Source organism: Heptranchias perlo, chromosome 5 (genome assembly GCF_035084215.1).
Source record: "Heptranchias perlo isolate sHepPer1 chromosome 5, sHepPer1.hap1, whole genome shotgun sequence".
Taxonomy (NCBI): Eukaryota; Metazoa; Chordata; class Chondrichthyes; order Hexanchiformes; family Hexanchidae; genus Heptranchias; species Heptranchias perlo.
In genome coordinates, this window is record NC_090329.1 from 89,590,023 (window position 1) to 89,611,024 (window position 21,002).

General features: G+C 39.8%; 1 protein-coding gene across 3 annotated transcripts in view; it reads left to right on the top strand.

Moving 5' to 3' along the window:
• The window catches only part of snap91a (synaptosome associated protein 91a), a 237,765-nt gene extending 217,224 nt beyond the window's left edge, over nucleotides 1-20,541 (top strand). For all 3 annotated transcript variants that reach the window (XM_067984781.1, XM_067984782.1, XM_067984783.1), the window contains 7 exons: nucleotides 4,892-4,922; nucleotides 8,015-8,129; nucleotides 9,185-9,208; nucleotides 12,575-12,634; nucleotides 12,883-12,987; nucleotides 16,630-16,728; nucleotides 19,103-20,541. In XM_067984781.1, coding sequence (XP_067840882.1) covers nucleotides 4,892-4,922; nucleotides 8,015-8,129; nucleotides 9,185-9,208; nucleotides 12,575-12,634; nucleotides 12,883-12,987; nucleotides 16,630-16,722 — 428 coding nt within the window. In that variant the 3' untranslated portion in view covers nucleotides 16,723-16,728; nucleotides 19,103-20,541. The remainder of the gene's footprint in view (nucleotides 1-4,891; nucleotides 4,923-8,014; nucleotides 8,130-9,184; nucleotides 9,209-12,574; nucleotides 12,635-12,882; nucleotides 12,988-16,629; nucleotides 16,729-19,102) is intronic.
• The last annotated feature ends 461 nt before the right edge of the window (nucleotides 20,542-21,002 follow it).

The window sequence follows — 21,002 nt, forward strand, 5'->3', positions numbered from 1 at the left end:
TAGTGTGCAAAATTAAAGCACATGGGATTGGGGGGGAATATACTGGCATGGATTGAGAATTGGTTGACAGACAGGAAGCAGAGAGTAGGAATAAACGGGTCTTTTCCCAGGTGGCAGGCGGTGACTAGTGGGGTACCGCAGGGATCAGTGCATGGGCCCCAGCTATTCACAATATATATCAGTGAATTGGATGAGAGAACTGAATGTAACATTTCCAAGTTCGCAGACAACACAAAGCTGGGGTGGAATGTGAGCTGTGAGGAGGATGCAAAGAGGCTCCAATGTGATATAGACAAGTTGGGTGAGTGGACAAGAACATGACAGATCCAGTATAACGTGGATAAATGTGAGGTTATCCACTTTGGTTGTAAAAACAGAAAGGCAGATTATTATCTGGATGGTGATAGATTGGGAAAAGGGGAGGTGCAATGAGACCTGGGTGACCTTGTACACCAGTCGCTGAAAGCGAGCATTCAGGTCCAGCAAGCAGTTAGGAAGGCGAATGTTATGTTGGCCTTCATTGCAAGAGGATTTGAGTACAGGAGCAGGGATGTCTTACTGCAGTTATACAGTGCCTTGGTGAGACCACATCTGGAGTAGTGTGTGCAGTTTTGGTCTCCTTATCTGAAGAAGGATATCCTTGCCATGGAGGGAGTGCAACGAAGGTTTACCAGACTGATTCCTGGGATCGCAGGACTGACGTATGAGGAGAGATTGGGTCGACTCGGCCTATGTTCACTGGAGTTTAGAAGAATGAAAGGTGATCTCATCGAAACATATAAAACTCTAACAGGACTAGACAGACTAGATGCAGGGAGGATGTTCCCAATGGCTGGGGAGTCCAGAACCAGGGGTCACAGTCTCAGGATACGGGGTATGCCATTTAGAACCAAGATGAGGAGAAATTTCTTCACTGAGGGTGGTGAACCTGTGGAATTCTCCACCACAGAAGGCAGTGGAGGCCAAGTCATTAGATGTATTCAAGAAGGAGATAGATATATTTCTTAATGCTAAAGGGATCAAGGGATATGGGAAAAAAGCGGGAACAGGATACAGTAGCATAGTGGTTATGTTACTGGACTAGTAATCCAGAGGCCTGGACTTGTAATCCAGAGTCATGAGTCCATTCCCGCCACCAGATTGTCGTAAAAACCCATCTGGGTCACTAATGTCCTTCAAGGAAGGAAACCTGCTGTCCTTATCCGGTCTGGCTGATATGCGACTCCAGACCCACAGCAATGTGGTTGATTCTTAATTGCCCTCTGAAATGGCTGAGCAAGCCACTCAGTTGTAAAAAGTCACAATAAGAATAAAACCGGACGGACCACCCGCCATCGGAGCATTCGGCACCGGACACGACAAAGGCAAGGCAAACCAAGCCCAGTTGACCCTGCAAAGTCCTTCTCACTAACATCTGGGGACTTGTGCCAAAATTGGGAGAGCTGTCCCACAGACTAGTCAAGCAACAGCCTGACATAGCCATACTCTCAGAATCATACCTTTCAGCCAACGTCCCAGACTCTTCTATCACCATCCCTGGGTATGTCCTGTCCCACCGGCAGGACAGACCCACCAGAGGTGGCGGTGCAGTGATATACAGTCAGGAGGGAGTGGCCCTGGGAGTCCTCAACATTGATTCTGGACCCCATGAAATCTCATGGCATCAGGTCAAACATGGGCAAGGAAACCTCCTGCTGATTACCACCTACCGCCCTCCCTCAGCTGATGAATCAGTCCTCTTCCATGTTGAACACCACCTGGAGGAAGCACTGAGGGTAGCAAGGGCACAGAATGTACTCTGGGTGGGGGACTTCAATGTCCATCACCAAGAGTGGCTCGGTAGCACCACTACTGACCGAGCTGGCCGAGTCCTGAAGGACATAGCTGCCAGACTGGTCCTGCGGCAGGTGGTGAGCAAACCAACACGAGGGAAAAACTTACTTGACCTCGTCCTCACCAATCTACCTGTCGCAAATGCATCTGTCCATGACAGTATTGGTAGGAGTGACCACCGCACAGCCCTCATGGAGACGAAGTCCCATCTTCGCACTGAGGATACCATCCAACATGTTGTGTGGCACTACCACTGTGCTAAATGGGATAGATTCAGAACAGATCTAGCAGCTCAAAACTGGGCATCCATGAGGTGCTGTGGGCCATCAGCAGCAGAATTGTATTCCAGCACAATCTGTAACCTCATGGCCCGGCATATTCCTCACTCTACCATTACCAACAAGCCAGGAGATCAACCCTGGTCCAATGAGGAGAGTAGAAGAGCATGCCAGGAGCAGCACCAGGCGTACCTAAAAATGAGGTGCCAACTTGGTGAAGCTACAACTCAGGACTACATGCATGCTAAACAGTGGAAGCAACATGCTATAGACAGAGCTAAGCGATTCCACAACCAACGGATCAGATCAAAGCTCTGCAGTCCTGCCACATCCAGTCGTGAATGGTGGTGGACAATTAAACAACTAACGGGAGGAGGCTCTGCAAACATCCCCATCCTCAATGATGGCAGAGTCCAACACGTTGAGTGCAAAAGACCAGGCTGAAGCGTTTGCAACCATCTTCAGCCAGAAGTGTCGAGTGGATGATCCATCTCTGCCTCCTCCTGATATCCCCACCATCACAGAAGCCAGTCTTCGGCCAATTCGATTCACTCCACGTGATATCAAGAAACGGCTGAGTGCACTGGATACAGCAAAGGCTGTGGGCCCCGACAACATCCCGGCTGTCGTGCTGAAGACTTGTGCTCCAGAACTCGCTGCGCCTCTAGCCAAGCTGTTCCAGTACAGCTACAACACTGACATCTACCCGACAATGTGGAAAATTGCCCGGGTATGTCCTATCCGCAAAAAGCAGGACAAATCCAATCCGGCCAATTACCGCCCCATCAGTCTACTCTCAATCATCAGCAAAGTGATGGAAGGTGTCATCGACAGTGCTATCAAGCGGCACCTACTCACCAATAAACTGCTCACCGATGCTCAGTTTGGGTTCCGCCAGGACCACTCTGCTCCAGACCTCTTTACAGCCTTGGTCCAAACATGGACAAAAGAGCTGAATTCCAGAGGTGAGGTGAGAGTGACTGCCTTGACATCAAGGCAGTATTTGACCGAGTGTGGCACCAAGGAGCCCAAGTAAAATTGAAGTCAATGGGAATCGGGGAAAATTCTCCAGTGGCTGGATTCATACCTAGCACAAAGGAAAATGGTAGTGGTTGTTAGAGAACAATCATCTCAACCACAGGGCATTGCTGCAGGAGTTCCTCAGGGCAGTGTCCTCGGCCCAACCACCTTCAGCTGCTTCATCAATGACCTTCCCTCCATCATAATGTCAGAAATGGGGATGTTCGCTGATGATTGCACATTGTTCAGTTCCATTTGCAACCCCTCAAATAATGAAGCAGTCCAAGCCCGCATGCAGCAAGACCTGGACAACATCCAGGCTTGCGCTGATAAGTGGCAAGTAACATTCGCGCCAGGCAATGACCATCTCCAACAAGAGAGTCGAACCACCTCCCCATGACATTCAACGGCATTACCATTGCAGAATCCCCCCACCATCAACATCCTGGGGGTCACCATTGACCAGAAACTTAACTGGACCAGCCATATAAATAACATGGCTACAAGAGCAGGTCAGAGGCTGGGTATTCTGTGGCGAGTGACTCACCTCCTGACTCCCCAAAGCCTTTCCACCATCTGCAAGGCACAAGTCAGGAGTGTGATGGAATACTGTCCACTTGCCTGGATGAGTGCAGCTCAAACGACACTCAAGAAGCTCGACACCATCCAGGACAAAGCAGCCCGCTTGATTGGCACCCCATCCACCACCCTAAACATTCACTCCCTTCACCACCGGTGCACAGTGGCTGCAGCGTGTACTATCCACAGGATGCACTGCAGCAACTCGCCAAGGCTTCTTCGACAGCACCTCCCAAACCCGCAACCTCTACCACCTAGAAGAACATGAGCAGCAGGCACATGGGAACACCACTACCTGCATGTTCCCCTCCAAGTCACACACCATCCCGACTTGGAAATATATCGCCATTCCTTTATCGTCTCTGGGTTAAAATCCTGGAACTCCCTTCCTAACAGCACTGTGGGAGAACCTTCACCACACGGACTGCAGAAGTTCAAGAAGGCGGCTCACCACCACCTTCTCGGACAATTCGGGATGGGCAATAAATGCTGGCGTTGCCAGCGACGCCCACGTCCCATAAACGAATGGGGGAAAAAAAGGGTACTGAGTTAGATGATCAGCCATGATTATTTTGAGTGGCGGAGCAGGCCCAAAGGGCCGAATGGCCTACTCTTACTCCTATTTTCTATGTTTCTATGTTTGCAACATCCTGAGAACGTGATAAGGTGTTACATAACTTTGCTTTTTTTTTGCTCTTTTTCTCTATCACTGTCTCCTCCCCCCTTGCATCTTCAAAAAAGATCCTCTTCAGTACAGTCTGTACAGCTATGTGCTCTACCATTTCCATTTTGTTTCAATTAATTGTGGTTATGATGTAAAAATATTTCTTAATCACAGGGTTTTACAAAATCGTCGACTTAATGTAAAGGGGGCAATTTATATAAAATATAACTAATTCCTTTTATTAATTCTTTGCTGCATTTGATAGAAGAAATCAGACTCGTGGTTTAATAACCTTGCAGGAAGGGTGGTTTTTTATAGGAAAAGTAACGAAGGGATAGGCACCCTCATTTCCTCGTTCCACTATTGATGTATTTATTATGTACGCACTATATTTTGATTACTATATCCAAAGACATGTCATCTGCCTTTTTCTTATTTTTGTCTCTAGTTAACAATGCCACATAAAATCATGCCAGTTTAATGTCTGGTTAGTCTAATATTTCTCTTTCTTTTGTAGATTTGGGCATTTCTCCTGCTCCAGGAAAGAAGTAAGTAAAGTTGTATTTAGAAGCTTGTTAACATATGTACCAACTTACTAATTACCATTCGCCCAATTTGTGGTTAGCTCTGCTGCTGAAACCCTTATCTATGCCTTTTCAATGCCCTCTTGGCTGGCCTCCCATCTTTCATCCTCCATAAACTTGAGCTCATCTAAAACTCTGCTGCCTGTATTCTAACTCGCAACAAGTCCTGCTCATCCATCACCCCTGAGCTCACTGACCTACGTTGGCTCCCAGTCCAGGAATGCCTCAGTTTTAAAATTCTCATCCTTGTTTTCACATCCCTCCTTGGCCTCGCCCCTCCCTATCTCTGTAACCTCCTCCAGCTCCACAACCCTCCCAAATCTCTGCGCTCCTCCAATTCTTGCCTCTTGCACAACATCAATTTTAATTGCTTCATCAATGGCGGCAGGGCCTTCAGTTGTCTCGGCCCTAAGCTCTGAAATTCCCTCTCCGCCTCTCTACCTCTCTCTCTATTAAGATGCTCCTTAAAATCTACCTACCTCTTGTCACGTCCTAATATCTCCTTACGTGGCTTGTTGTCAAATTTTGTTTGATAAGGCTCTTGTGACGTTTTACCACTTTAAAGATGCTATTTAAAAGCAGGTGGTTGTTGTTGCTGTAGCTCTGAAACATTTCTTAAATTATTTTATAATTGCATATTTTTTACAAGCCAACACACAGTTCTGAGGGTTGCAGTGCTGGATGAGGTACAAAAATAGGAAGGGTTGAGGCCATGAAGGGATTTGAATATGAGGAGTAGAATTTTAAATTGGAGGTGTTGTGGGGGCAGCGAGCCTTTGTAGGCCAACTCTCCTGGAAAAGAGATGACCTATCTTTTTGTTGCACACACAGGTTTCTGTATGCACTTCCTCCCTTTTCTCCTAGTTACTGACACTGTTGTAATGTAGGGGAATGCATCATCCAATTAGTGCTCAGCAAGGTTCCACAAACAGCAATGAGATAAATGAACAGATTTTTTTTTTAAACAAGATGTTGGTTGAGGGATAAATATTGGCTAGGACACCAGGAGAATTTCCCTGTTATTTTTCGAATGTGCAATGGGATCTTTTACGTCCACCAAAGAGGGTAGCTGGGGCTCCAGTTTAATGTTTTTATCCAAAAGATGGACTTAAACAGAATGGTGAGAAGCAGCACTAAATAATTTTTTTTATTGGCAATGGTGGGGAAAATTAATTAAATAAATTGGAGAGAAATTAAAATTAATAGTAGATTTGGAATGAATAAATTGAAAGGGGAATCAACTGACTAAGGAGATAATCTCCAAAAGCTTGTGATTTTAAAATAAAACTGTTGGACTATAACCTGGTGTTGTAAGATTCCTTACATTTGTCCACCCCAGTCCATCACCGGCATCTCCACATCATGAACAAAATTAATGACAGAGCAGGGCTTCAATCTGGAAAATTAAATAATGACTGGAGTTTGCATTGGGAAAAAGTAAATAAATAAATAGGGCCTCCATCAGCAAAATTAAAGAGTAGCGGGGCCTCCTTTGGGAAATTTCCTCCTTACCATCTTTTACTTACCTTCACCAACATATCTGACACAGTGGTCAGCAGCACCTGATGGTCAGAGCCTGCAACTCCATGCAAACTGAAACTTTTGGTATAAAATAGCAGCAATTGTTAGCTAATGTTATGACATTTAACTGTAAAAGTACCTACCTACAGGAGTAACAATTGTTGCAGATAAATATGGACATTGATAAAATAAAAAATTCCCTTAAGGAGTGGTTGACATGAGGGTTGTCAATGTATTTTGAAATGCAGTGCTGTAACCACCTACCAATTTTATTACATAATAGACGTGATTGAAGTTTCTTACCGGGAAGATATGATTAATAGCACTTAGTTTTCATATTCACTGAACTCTAGACTTTAGACTTTAAGTCCTGAAGTCCCCTAATCTGGCTGTGTAATTTTTGTGAGCTGGAGGACTATAAATATTTGGCCAGCATTTGCTGTAGCAGGGCAGCTAACAGTGTCTGTCGTTAGTTAGACTTGTCCCTGCACCCCTCAGCTCAAAACATTTTTGCCAACAAAGTTGCTGAAAGTGCAAGCTGATAATGGTGCTGCAAGGGAAACAGGGCATCTGGGACCTGAGTGAACAGGGCAAGCAGCAGGGTATCTCCTTAACCAAAGAGATTTAAGGACTGGGAAATAGAGTGGAAGGACTGAGAAAGAGGGTGAATTAAAGGGGCTGAATTCAATATCAAATCAGGTACTGAAAGAGAAATAGAGAGAGAAAGAAAGATGGGCGTAAGAGAGAGAGAAATTAAAGACAGAAAGAAAAAGTTTTTTTTAAATTAAAATTTGGCATTTTTAAAACTCCCCGAAAAATTCAAAACCTGAAGGAATGAGACACCACACTTTTAATAATTAACATCTTTGGCACCGAAAATTAATTGGCAGTCGTTAGCACTTGTCACATCTGTAAAAGGGTACTTGTAATGACAAGACTTAGCTTTGTGGCGAGTTTAATAGGCAAATACAGCAAGTTCCAAAAAAAAGGGGGGCGGCTAAAGGCGAGACGCGGCTTTCCCGACGCTAACAGTGAAATGGCGCAACACGGATATTCATATTTAACCACGCATCTGCTCCTCGCCTGAAGTTGTTGTACCATTTGCCCATAAATAACAGTGAGCACATTTGCCTTGCTGTAATTTTGACAGTAAATTCTGTCCCAATATTGAAGGAAATTAAAACCCCTTTTTAAGTCCATCAAACAGACTTTATGCTAGTGTACTTAGCAAAGCAACTTAGAAATATTGCTGAACATCTATTTTACAGCATTACATTATAACTTGCGTAAGTTATTGTAAAATAAGAGCAAAACAAAATTAAGGTTTATTATACTTCAATAATTGGAGTTTAGTATGCATTTTGTCACTTACGGCTAAGTATAGTAAATGTAGTTAAACTTTCTGAATTTATCATCTCAAATATTGAAGAAAAAGATAAAACGTTGCATGTGAATGATTAACACATCCCTAAGAGGAATAACTGAGTTGCATATTTTTAACCTATATTTTTAAAATAAGTTTACTGTTGTTATAGGAGTGACCTTCAATGGAATGCCTCTGAAAAGAAGTTGACAGGAGGTGCTAACTGGCAGCCTAAGGTTGCTCCAACCACAGCTTGGTCAGCAGGTGTTCCACCCAGCAATCAAATGGTACTCGCACATTTTTGCTTTACTAAAATAAACTTTCAAGCTTTTTACTTTATGAAAATGTTGACTGGAGTTTGCTTCCAGGGCCCTATGAACCTTTTGTGATGCGGGCCTTTCAAACCTGGTGTCCTCACTTTCCTGTTAGAAGTGTAATTAAATAATACATGATTCAACCTGTTAGTCATTCAGTATCGCCTATTTGTTGAATAAGTATATCCTAAAAGATTCTAATGTTTTTGTTGTGCCATAATTCACACTTTTTTTTAAAAAAACACTCCTTTCGTTTTAGCTTGCCTTTGCAGCATTTTCCAACCATGAAGGTAGATAGGAGACCAGCTCACAGTTTTCTGCCAATGTCATTCTGTAACCAGCCTCTAGAAGATGCACATCAGCATGTCAGGGCAACTTTTTTTCTCCCTGTCAGGATGAGTGTGACTATTTTTGGTACAATGCACTGGTGTTTCAAAAGGTTGAGGGTTATTCTTGTGTTGCGGGGGTATTGATTCCAGAGAAATGAACTACAGTGACTCTATAATACCCATTGTTCTCTGTGCATAGGGTTGCTGTTCTGATCTGGAAGAATTCCTCAATATGACTGCCTGCAGTGACTCTAGGGGGACATTAGTGTAAATGACACTGTGGAAATGTGCTGAAACATGGTGTTAAAATAGTTCAGTGGGTCTCGGAACAATCTCCTTCCTCCCAGAAACAAAGGAAATAATTTATTGAAATTAGTTATTTGGCCCACTGCATTGGTCCAATATGATGGACACATTTATGGGAATGCACTCTGGCATGCTATTTTTATTATATTTGAGGCACAGGTTTGAGTCTTTCAGCTGCTATGACATTGCATGGGTGAGCGGTTCAGCAGCATAATTCAGTAGAATTGTTCAGAATCATGCAATTTAATATTTAAGATGTTAATTTTTGCATTGTTAATAAAAGTTGCATTTGAAAGTTATTTATTAAGTTATTACATTTGTATTGTGTATCAGTTATTAGAAATAATAAATAGTGAGAAGTAATGTATATTTAACTACAATTTTCCTTAACAGAATGGTTGGCCAATCCCAGGTTATGTAAGTGAGACCTATTCCTACGCTACAGCCTTTGACAGCATTACTAACCACTTTCTGAACAGCATTCTTTAGAAATATTGACTGCAAAAAGTATTAATCTTTTAGTTTTAACTGCATGATAACTGATCGAACTCCTACCCGCCCCCCCACCCAAAAACTAATATGAAACAGCTGATTAAAAGACAATGGTTGTAGCACAGGAAAGAGAGATGGAGGTAGGTGGCAAGAAGTGAAAGAGGGATAATAGGGTTTTTCCTGTATGCTGTCCAGGAGTGCCATCTCTGACTTTTTTAAAAGAAGATTACACAAATAAAGTTTTTATAAACACAGAGAGCTTAAAACTTCAACTCTTCTATTTTGATTGCCTAAAATGTTAGATAAAACACAGTGGTTTGTATAAATTCATTTTACTCAAATGTCTCTGGAAACATATTGGCTTGTTTACTAACCTGCAGATTTTATTTACACTTTTGCTACTGCTGTTTTGTAATTTGGTCAGAATGGTCAACTGACTGAAAAGTTTGCCTCTGGCATTCATAGTTGATATAAACCAAATATTTTATGTCATTGAATTTTTCATTTTTTCCTTTGCATTAACCTTGTGCTTGTAAGTTATTTCTCTTCACAAATGGATAAGATCCTTATTCAGAAATGAATTGTTTAATGTTATGAGGATGGTGGCACTTAAATAATTCTTCATCAAAAAAAGCTATCGTGATATCCGTGTCCCAACATCGCAGGAAGTGAAATAACTGATTTCCATGTCAAAACTCTCACGCTAAGAACACAAAGCTAGTAAAAATTAATTACAATCCATATGATAAATGTTTATCAGAGGGTTACAGCCACTGAGCTCTGTTGTTAAGTTAACTGCTGGACTTGACCCTTGTAATTTGTCATCATTTGAACTACTTGAATAATTACTGCTTTGTAATGTACTGAACCAGCATATATCCTCTGTGTAGTTTGTGCTAGTACATTTTGTATGGTGTGTAATGCAGTTCTTCAACCACTTTGTGGATTTGAAATGTTTCTGTACATTTGAATCTCCAGAGAAGGTATTTTCTTTCAAGCAGTTTCAACAAAATAGTATGGGTCATGTCTTTGGTTTAAAGATACAATACTGGATCTTAACATTTTCTTCTTAATTGCACTCCCAATTGTTTTCAGATTCCACGGAAGAATTGCTGTGAATTTTGTTAAATTTCTATTTACCAAGAGTAAATTAATCTGCCAATCAATTCATTTTATTGCTGTTCAGTTAAATTACTCCTTTCTCTGCAGCCTTTGGCATCATATGGCATTCAGCGCTACTAATCTAAGCCAATGAGGAATTCAATTGTATGCTTTGCTCCATAATGGAAAATGAAGCAAAATGGGCTCAAATATCTTAGTATATTCAAGAAATGTAAACATTTTAAAATAATCAGATTATGCTCTGTAATATTAATGTTACACAGCTCTTTTTTAATCTATTATAAAATGGATATATTTAGCAATCTGAAAAGATATACTCAATGCTCTAAAGAGCCATCAGAAATAACTTTTTTTGGTAGAAGAGGTTACTCCTTTCCAAAAAATACAACATATGACTACTTGCATTCTAATCAAGAATTTATTTGTCTTCCATTCAAGAACTCAAAACTTACTAGCTGTGCAAATGACCTTCCTTAATTTGTTTTCTCTTTGCCGTGTTTTGCTGTTGTCACACCAAAAAAAATTAACTTTTTATATACATCTTTCTCAATTTTTAATATGTAATCTCCTAGCGTTTAACACCTAGCCTTTTTGGAGAAAAAAACATTGAGGATTTTTTTTTATTTTGTTGCTGCCTTTTAGTAGACAGTTGGGACCTCTTGCCCAAAATATTGCCAGATTTGGCACAGTTCCTCTCTGAGCCTCAATGATAACCTAGTTGTTGTCTAAATAAGGTCTTCCTCTTTTTTTCCTCAGTCCCTACTGGTCTTGAGGATTATTAACATGAATCAAGTGTGCATTTGGCAACCATTGTAGCCTGTTGTTCTCTTGTGGAGAATAAAACAGTTGATCAGTCATTGGTATCATGGTACATGGAAGATGCATGGCAGCTCAAACCATGGAATTGAAACTTTGTTCTCAACAAATATGTTTGCTCTTTTTCAATATGTGGACTAAAATTGTCTCAGAATTTAACTTATCAAATGTAAGGAGTCTTACAACACCAGGTTATAGTCCAACAGCTTTATTTGGAATCACAAGCTTTTGGAGCTTTCCTCCTTCGTCAGGTGAGTCACCTGACGAAGGAGGAAAGCTCCGAAAGCTTGTGATTCCAAATAAAGCTGTTGGACTATAACCTGGTGTTGTAAGACTCCTTACATTTGTCCACCCCAGTCCATCACCGGCATCTCCACATCTTAACTTATCAAGAAATTGTAGTGCCATATTTTACCTGACATCCCATTCCTCTAAGATCAAACCTAGATTTCACTAAACTAATATTTAGCAGTGCTTGACTTACTGTTCAAACAGAAAGAAGGAAATATCTGTCTAGGAGACTGTTTCCTTTGGAAATAAAACTTTAGGTAAACCTGCCCCTCTGTTCCAGAATGGGTTGCATTACATAATAATTTGTTATTTTGCTGGTCATGAACCATTACGCAGAATAAAAGCCTATTTCACTTGTCCTAGCCCACTTGTATATGCCCACGTTAAACTGATTTCTCTTAGTTTTGTTTGCAAGCTGTCTACTTGGAGCAGCCTCGATGCCTTTTCTAGTCATTGTTTGGACCTTTCCGCTAAGGAAAGATTACACTTTGAAGCCTCTGTGCCCCAAGATGGCCTTAACATTAAAGAAAAATTATCCTATTCAACTTTCTGTATTTGGTGTAATCTTTATTGTATATGGAAAGTAAATGAGGAAGAAAATAAAAATTGCCTCCCTTTGGTGTAACCATCTTCTCTTTGATTTAAAATGTATCCCCATATACATAGTTCCCTCTTTCCCTTCCCCTTTCTCAGTTGGTCTCTGTGCTGCAAAGAAGAACTGGGGAGTGCAGGCTATAACACAAGACCATTTATTCAGTAAAGGAGCTGGGGAAGCCGTGTGAATCTAACAAAGCTGGCAGGTTCTGAATTTTTTTTTTGAGTGGATGATCTCAAGGGATTTTCCCTATTATGTACCATAGCTAGTCCTGTTGCATATGATGGATAAACTTCAAAGAATGAGACCATACCAAAGGTAGGTAATTGTACTTTCTTCCTCATTTTTGACTCTCACATAACAATTAAGATTATGTTGCACCATTTCTTTTCACTGCAAAAGCAAGTTTAAGTCAAACTAATCTATACCAATATACTCTCACCTGCTGTTCTATGAATTGTTTGTAGGGAGCTGTTCCACCCGTAGGGCCCCCACCTACTGCTCAACCTGTACCTGGATTTGGGATAGTAAGTAGTAGAAGATTCATGAAAGCTCAGCTTACTGCTCATATAATTAAGATCTTGACTTATAAAGATTTTTTAATTCAAGTATTTTTCTGATTTAAATTCATAATTTACCCTGCTACCTTGCTAAATGTAGTCTGATCGGATAAATTGGCTAAGACTGTGTAAAATAACATTTTCATTAACACAATATCTACTATTTTTTTTAATTATCTCAAGTACTCCAATATTAAATATGCTTTTTGATTAAGCCACCTGCAAGTGCAAGTGTACCCATGATGCCTCAGCAACCAATGATGTATCCACAACCCATGATGAGACCAGCATTTGGAGCAGGACCAGTTCCTGGAGCACAGGTAAGCTTTGTTATAAGAATGTAATATTGCTGATCAACAAGATCATTGTTTCTATTCCAAGACTAGTATGAAAGGTATTTGTTTGAAAAGTTATAAATAAGGCAGCCTGGTAGCACAGTAATGAGAAATTTGGGTACTGCAAATTCAAATCACAGTGGTGTCTGGCATTTAAGCTAGTCACTGCTAGTTGGGTTTACTCCATGTTCAGCTGAAACACTAGGTAATATATTCCTTCTGAATGAAGGGAAAACTGTCCATTTTACTATGCAATATACATGCACCTAAAAGTCTGAGGTAAATTTCATCTTAAGCAAAGTACATGTAGCGCTTTGTGTGCTGGAAGCACATGTTGGGAATTCGTAACTCCAATGATTTTCTGACTCTTAATTTTAATGGACTGAAGATTGTGGTGGGCATGTGCCCAAATTCCCAGTATGTTTTCATGCGATACAAAAATTTCACAATATATGAAGGTAAGGAGTTACATGAGGTCAAATAGCTGATTGTTTATTCTTTAGTAGGTATCAGCCTTGGCTCAATGGTAGTACTCTTGCCTCTGAGTCAGAAGTTTGTGGTTCAAGTCCTACTCCATCCACTTGAGCACATAATCTAGGCTGACACTTTAATTTCTTGATAAGTTGAGATGTGGAAATGCCGGTGATGGACTGGGGTGGACAAATGTAAGGAGTCTTACAACACCAGGTTACTTCAATTTTAATTATGATGTGGAGATGCCGGTGATGGACGGGGGTTGACAAATGTAAGGAATCTTACAACACCAGGTTATAGTCCAACTGTTTTATTTGAAAATCACAAGCTTGTGATTTTCAAATAAAACGGTTGGACTATAACCTGGTGTTGTAAGATTCCTTACAATTTTAGTTAGTTAGTAACCTCTTTATTTATCAATGGCATCCTAAAGCTACTAGTAGTTTCCTTTCTTAATGGAATATACTTATTTCTTTACCTTTGCGATCTCTTAAATCACCCCACTGTTGCTCTACAGTCCTGTGACAATTTCTCCTTCCACCTCCCCTCAGCTAGCTCACTTATCTTTTTCGCACTGACTTTTTCCATTTCTAGTTGGATCTTAAACATTATATTGTAGTTACTACTCCCAAGGTGCTTAACCACATTTAACTCATCCACCTGATCTATTTTGTTACCCGTAACAAGACCTAGCAATACCTCTGCCATTGTAGCCTACTAACACACCGCTTAAGGAAGGGATCTGCTTGCTTCTCACCACTAGAAAACAGTTGAAAATAGTTTTAACCAATTGACTTAAAATGCCAACTATCGCTACTTTTTTTGTCCTGTTAAGTTTGGTTTATGGACATTTGTGAACAGAATTGCATCATTTAATTAGCTACTCTTTTCATCATGTTCTTTATTTTCTTCTAATTACTGAAATTGTTTTAAGCAAATTCTCATTCAGTTGGTCAGAACTTCTGACTTATTTAGACCATTTATGTCACCATGAATTTTTTTCTCATGAAAATTATCGGTAATTGAAAATGAGGATTTTTAATTCCAGTTTGAAGTTGTCCTTCACGAGTAAATAAATGATGGCGTGTTGAAAAGCCTGAAAGGGTTATAAGTGTAGTTACTCTGCATGGTTGTCATGAATAGTCATGTGGCTTCATTCAGATGGCAGTTTCCACACTTATGCATACACCTGAGTTTGATTGGAGCAGCAGAGGACATTTGCAACAGATCCAGATTGCAAAGGGGCTACATATGGATAACTTTTATTTTAAGCCTAATTCTGTATGGCAGAAAAGTTTATTCTGTGAACTTTTCACATAGGAAGGGGAAGAAATGGTAAAATGTTTGAGATGCTAGCTTGACATTTTATTATTTCAATGAAAGTGAAGTAATTGGGGTGGCGGGGGGGCAGAATAAGAGAGCTTCATAATTGCCCATAATTTTTAGGAGAAAAATGATCATGTCAACCCTGTTGACCTTTTGAACAAAGAATAAGAAGCAAGAGGACATGAGCGGAAGCTAAAAGAATAAAGGGAGTGAAATCCGTCTTTGGCGGTAGCGCAAAACTGCAATAGTGAATCAGCAGCCCATTTTGCATTCCGCTGGAATTTTTCAGGACAGAGTGTGAAAACCGGCTGCCGATTCACTATCGACCGTTTCGCTCTACCGCCCAAGACCAATTTAACCCCCAAAGTTTAGTTTCCTTTATAAGTATTAACAGCTACCTCTACTATTGTGATTTCTGTAAGCCTATATAGCGGCTCGTTGGTCTAGGGGTATGATTCTTGCATTTGGGATTTGATTGGTATGTGGGAGTTCCTGGGTACAAATCCTCATTGAGCCCCGCTGTGTTACCGTTTCCAGCATGGACTCGATGGACCGAATGGCCGCTTTCTGTGCCGTTTATTTTTTTAATGATTCTATGATGTAACATCTCTTGCAGTAAACTAAGCTGATGTCAGTCACCATAGATACAGTTAAACTGTTGAGGTAGTAATTACATTATTTAATGTGAAAAACTCAATTTATAAATGAGAGAAATTCAATATATTCCTTCGTGTTGTGCAGTTTAATGCAAATGTTGGCTGGGATTTTAAAGTACTACACAATGCACTTAATTTTTTTAAATTGAAAATATCAAAAAAAAAGTTGGTTTCAAATTTAATTCAGATATTATGTTATCACTTAGTGTTTTGCATATCAGAAAAATTGAATCCTGCATCCAAATAATGGTACATCCGATTGTCAGTTGCCTCAACTTAAGACACTTTGTTTGTTCATTATCAGTGATTTCAGGTGGTCGTTGGTAAGAAATGTACATGAACTTCTGCCATTAAAAGGGCAACTGCATTCATCAGAATCATCTCAATCCTACATGTTATAGCATGATCTAGCTATTCTTCCCACGTGTTTCAATTTTGGGGGTTTGTTGGAGAAATAGTGTTTTCCACTTACAGCAGTTCAGTTTTTAAATGCAAGATGTGGGAACAAGGGAAGACTGAGACCTTTAAGTCCAAAATATTTACTTGTATAACATTTAGGATTAAGTGACATTTCAGATAGCACTTCTTTTAAAAATGATTCATAAATTCAGCTGTGAGGAGCATTATTCTAATGAAGCCATGAAGAAAAGTTGAAATGAGCAGGACTAAGAGGCATTAATATTTGTATTCTACCTATTTCTGCTACAGAAGAAACTATCTTGTCACCAATAATGGTTATGGGTGCAAATAAAATTAGGATCAAACAATTCCTAGTTAATAAAATTGTTATATTTAATCATATAATTCAAATGTGAAACATGAATATGTCCCAGACTACAGTCAGAATCTAATTGAGTCTAAATATGGAGGGATTGGTTGGTTTTCTGGTGGTGGACTTGAGAAGCATTTCTTTGGGCAATGTAGGGACTACTGTCCCTTGCCAAAGTCTGTGCTTAGTGTTGCTGGCTCTTTCACGTTTCTTTCCTTCATGAATATATTTAACAAACTAAACTAAAAATAGCGTGTTTTGTGTATTTTATCATGTTTGGAATCAGATAATTGTTGCATGAGCAGAATGTGCATGTAAAGTATAATTATACCCTTTCTAATCTCTCTGCCTCACTATGTTGCTGCTTTTTCTGCCTTCTTTGGTTGGTCTCTGCTTTGTTAGCTCTCCCCAAGCCCAACGCCTGCCACTCAGAGCCCCAAGAAACCTCCAACAAAGGACCCTCTAGCAGATCTAAACATCAAGGATTTCTTGTAAACAAAGGTACACTCTAGGTTCTAACTGGAAATCATTTTGTGTGCTGAAAGTTAGAATTGCATGGATAGTGTGTGGGTTTGTGAGTGATTGATAGAAAATCGTGCAATCTACCTTTAATATTTCTGACGCACTGGAGGGATTTTCTAATGCAGTGAAGGATATCGTAAAGACTTGGTAAGTCTTCAAAAATGTCAGTTATCTTGCCTTGTATATGAAAACCCCAATTGGAATAAAAAATAAAATTTTGGAATTTAAATCCAAACTCAGTTGCTGAATAGAAAACAATAGGAGGGCTGATTGGTGTTTCACAATGTACAAAGAAATCAAAACTTCTTTCCATATTCTCTGTTACAGGTGTTTTAATTTTTCGCCAATTTTCCCCCTTCTCTCCCTTTCTGAATCTGTTGCATCTTGCTGGAGTGTGGTTCCAGATGTGCTAGCTGCCCTCTGTTGTGGTACCCAGCCCAACTGGCCATTATTCGTTTTGAACTATGACAATGAATGTAGGGAAGCAATTTGACTACAGGGGTATTATAGCCAAGCCAGATTCATCATCAGTTTCCCCACATGCTCATTTCCTGCAGCAGTTGCAGCATGGCAGCTAGGTTTTCCCTTCTGTAACCCAGGAGTGCTGAGGATGCTTACTAAGATTAACTAACTCAGCGCAGACTGTGGAATTGAACCTGGTCTATGGCTGAGCCATTCACTAGTTAAATGTCAGGAAAACCATACAAACATTCTATTAACCAAAGTATTTAGTTCAAATTGAAACTGATGTAAAATACAGGAATGAAAAACTACTGTGTATTTGTTTGCCTTGCCTTTTACAAAAAAAAAATTATTAGGAGCAGACACTTAATCTACAAGGAGAGACCACAGAAACTGAGTTTATTTACATTAGAGAAGACTGAGAGGGGACCTTACTGAGGTATTCAAGATCTTTAAAGCAATGATGTTTGAACCTGAGAAACTGTTTACAGTGGCTACAGCAAATAGCACAAGGGGTATGGGAGGAAGCTCTGAAGAAGGGAGATGACTGGACAACTCGGACATAGCTATTTCACACAGACGGTTGTGATTGTTTTTTTCTAAAGGACTGCCCAGGGAGATAGAGGTTGATAAAATCAGTAATGTTCAGAGGGAGTTGGACAGGCAAGGTGAGAATATCAATCATGATATAGGTAGTTGAACCGTATAGGTAGTGAATTGTACTCTGTTGAATTCTGGGAGTGGTCAGATAGATGGAAATGGTCTCTTTCTGTCCTGTACATTCCTATGTTCCTATCAGAATCTTGGATTGACCTTTTTGCACATATTGTAACCAAAATAGGTGTCAATTGAAAATGAGTACACTTCTCCAGCATACATTTTATTTGAAGTCTAAACCTTGAGTCTAAGCACCATTTCTAAATTAACAAATGGATCATTGAAATTAATATCTTCTGTTGCATGCTTTCAATTGTGCTTATTATGTGTCAGGCTTGGCTCAGTGGTAGTACTATTGCCTCAATCGGAAAGGTGTGAGTTCAAGTCCCACTCCAGAGACTTGAGCACATGATCGAGGCTGACACTCCAATGTAGTAGTGAGGGATGCTGCACTGTCGGAGGTGTCATCTTTCATGCAAGATATTAAACCGAGGCCCTGTCTACCCTCGCAGGTGAATGTAAAAGATCCCAGGGCGCTGTTTGAAGATGAGCAGGGGACTTTTCCCAATGTCCAGGCCAACTTTTATCCAGTAACCAACATCACTAAAACACATCATCTAGACATTTATCTCGCTGCTGTTTGTAGGATCTTGCTGGGTACAAATTGGCTGCAGTGCTTCCCTACATTACAACAGTGACTGCACTTCAAAAATACCTTATTGGCTGTGAAGCACTTTGGGACAACCTGAGTTCATAAAAGGCACTATTTCTTTCTTCACTAAATTTGACAAATGGACCATGGCAATATATATGGTAAATAACGAGAACAAAATGTGTCTGTATCTTGATTGTGCTCTTTTTCCTTAACATGGACTAATGTTAGTAATGCACTTAGTAATCTTTGAAAATATTTCAGTTGACAGTTATATTTTTTTAAATAATGCATCATCTTGTATTCTTTTAAAGCGATACCCTCCCAAACCAATCAATCTGCTATTTTTGCATTTGAAAGAAAGCGCCTTTCATGACCTCAGGATGTGCCAAAGCGCTTTATAACCAATGAAGTACTTGTGAAGTGTAGTCACTGTTGTAATGTAGGAAATATTAAACACTCCAACCATCAGAGCAATAATGTTCTTGCTCCAGACTTAGATCAGAACTCATTAAAATAGCAATTTATTGAAAACAGTTGGTCCATCTGATAGATCTCATTTATTTATGGCTTACTTTGCAGCTACAGTTCATGCGATGATGGGAACCCTGAAGATGACACAGTTGATACTCAATACTCCAAGCAATCCACCAGTCATGTTTCAATGCTTATTCAGACTTCCATATTGTAAAAGGTGTAGCACAACTGTGAAAGTAACTTAGAAATGTGTACTTTTCGATGTTATGCCCTAATTTATCAGAAGTTGTGCATTTTGGATTGTGTTTTGCAACTTGAAAGATGGATGTATGTTACTGATGCCTTTTAGTGCTTCTCTGTACCTAACTTGATAGTTTAGGTTGCAGATTTGCAGCTGTTGTGTGATGAGCCATTTGGAGTAATGTGTTCGTATTCTTGAAAGTGCAAATGTATATAATTTCCTTGCAGAGCCTAGGATGTCATGTCCGTTCTGTATACCTATTACTAGCTTATAGTCATGATTCTGATAGCAATTTGCATATAAATTAATGTGCTTACACCCTTCAAATCTTCCAAGTCTAAAGTTTTTTTGTCTGAAACAATTCACAACTGCAAAAATTGGGTTAAACGTGCTATCAAACTGTTTTTAAAAGAAACGTGTGCATTACATTCAGAATTATTTATAATTCTTTAAAAGTAATATAAAATTTGATGTTAAAGTTCCATAGGCTGCACTGATCTTGGCATAAAGAAGGTATTACTTGTCAAAAATATATGCTGTATGCCAAGACAGAAAATATTATCTAAATAGATCTCATATTTATATCTATCAGTATGTTAAATTGTTGTATTTAATTTCTTTAAGTTACATTATGTATTCTTTGTTTAATGGACCTGCAGTAAAATATTGGACACAGTGTAAGAATGCATATTTTGGAAAAGACAATAATGGATTGATGTTCTCAGTTGTGTCTTCACTATAAGGGATCACAAACCAGTTCAAACGCACTTTTTTTGTCCAATACCAGTTTTCGCATCTTTTTTCCATTCAGCGGCATATCATATTTTGCGTTTGTTTTTAGTTGTAAGTACTTTTGTCATTAAAGTGTTGTCGGTAATTTTTATACGCAAATGGGTAGTCTCAAACATTGCCCAGAATCTCTTCTATATCCTTCCACCTTTAAAGAAACTACATGTACTGTGTGATTCCCAGGGAAATTTCATATTGTTTGCGCAAACTGCTTGGCAAAAGGTGTAGGCACCAACAAAAGAGGTCACTGTTGATCAGTGGGATTAGTGTTCTCAGGCATGGCAGCTGTTTTGTAAAAATGCTATGCAGTTTGAAAGTGTTTCATTTATGTCTCTTCAGATCTATCAGTATATCTATATATTGTACCATTCCAAGTAAGTGTATCTGGAATTAATGTGGAAAAATACATTATTTAAAATATTACTCTTTTTATTTAAATTTGTTTGATTTTTCTGTTTATGATCCAGTGCATGTAAGCCCTTTGAGATGCAATAAATGCATTGAACAAAGTAAATTTAGAAATGTTTGTTTTGCTGAAATAATCACGTGCGATGTCTTTGTGTACATTTAAACAGTGAAGTCTCTTACTATAGCTGTTGAAAACAGCATTTCTTTGCACCTAGTTGAAGTACTGTTTCTCTTGGGTTACATCAGGTCTCTGTCCCCATTGCACTATCCTGGAATTTTATGGGGCTTCGCCAAGCAGCATAAACTGGGTCTTTGTAGTAGGCGGAGGACCATTGTCATTTAAATGAGGCAGGAGGGGGGTGGTTTCTGGCTCCCACCTCATTCATCCTCTACAACCATTTGGCCGGCATCCTATTGAAGGGCCAGTCAAAAGCTAGAGCAAGGACCTACCCCTAGCCCCATGCTGACCAGAGGGTCGGCAGTGGTCCCAGGGGCAGGCTGAAGAATTCACAGGCAAGTGGGTTTTTTTTTTAAACCTCCATCCCAATATTTGCCATGATTATAGAT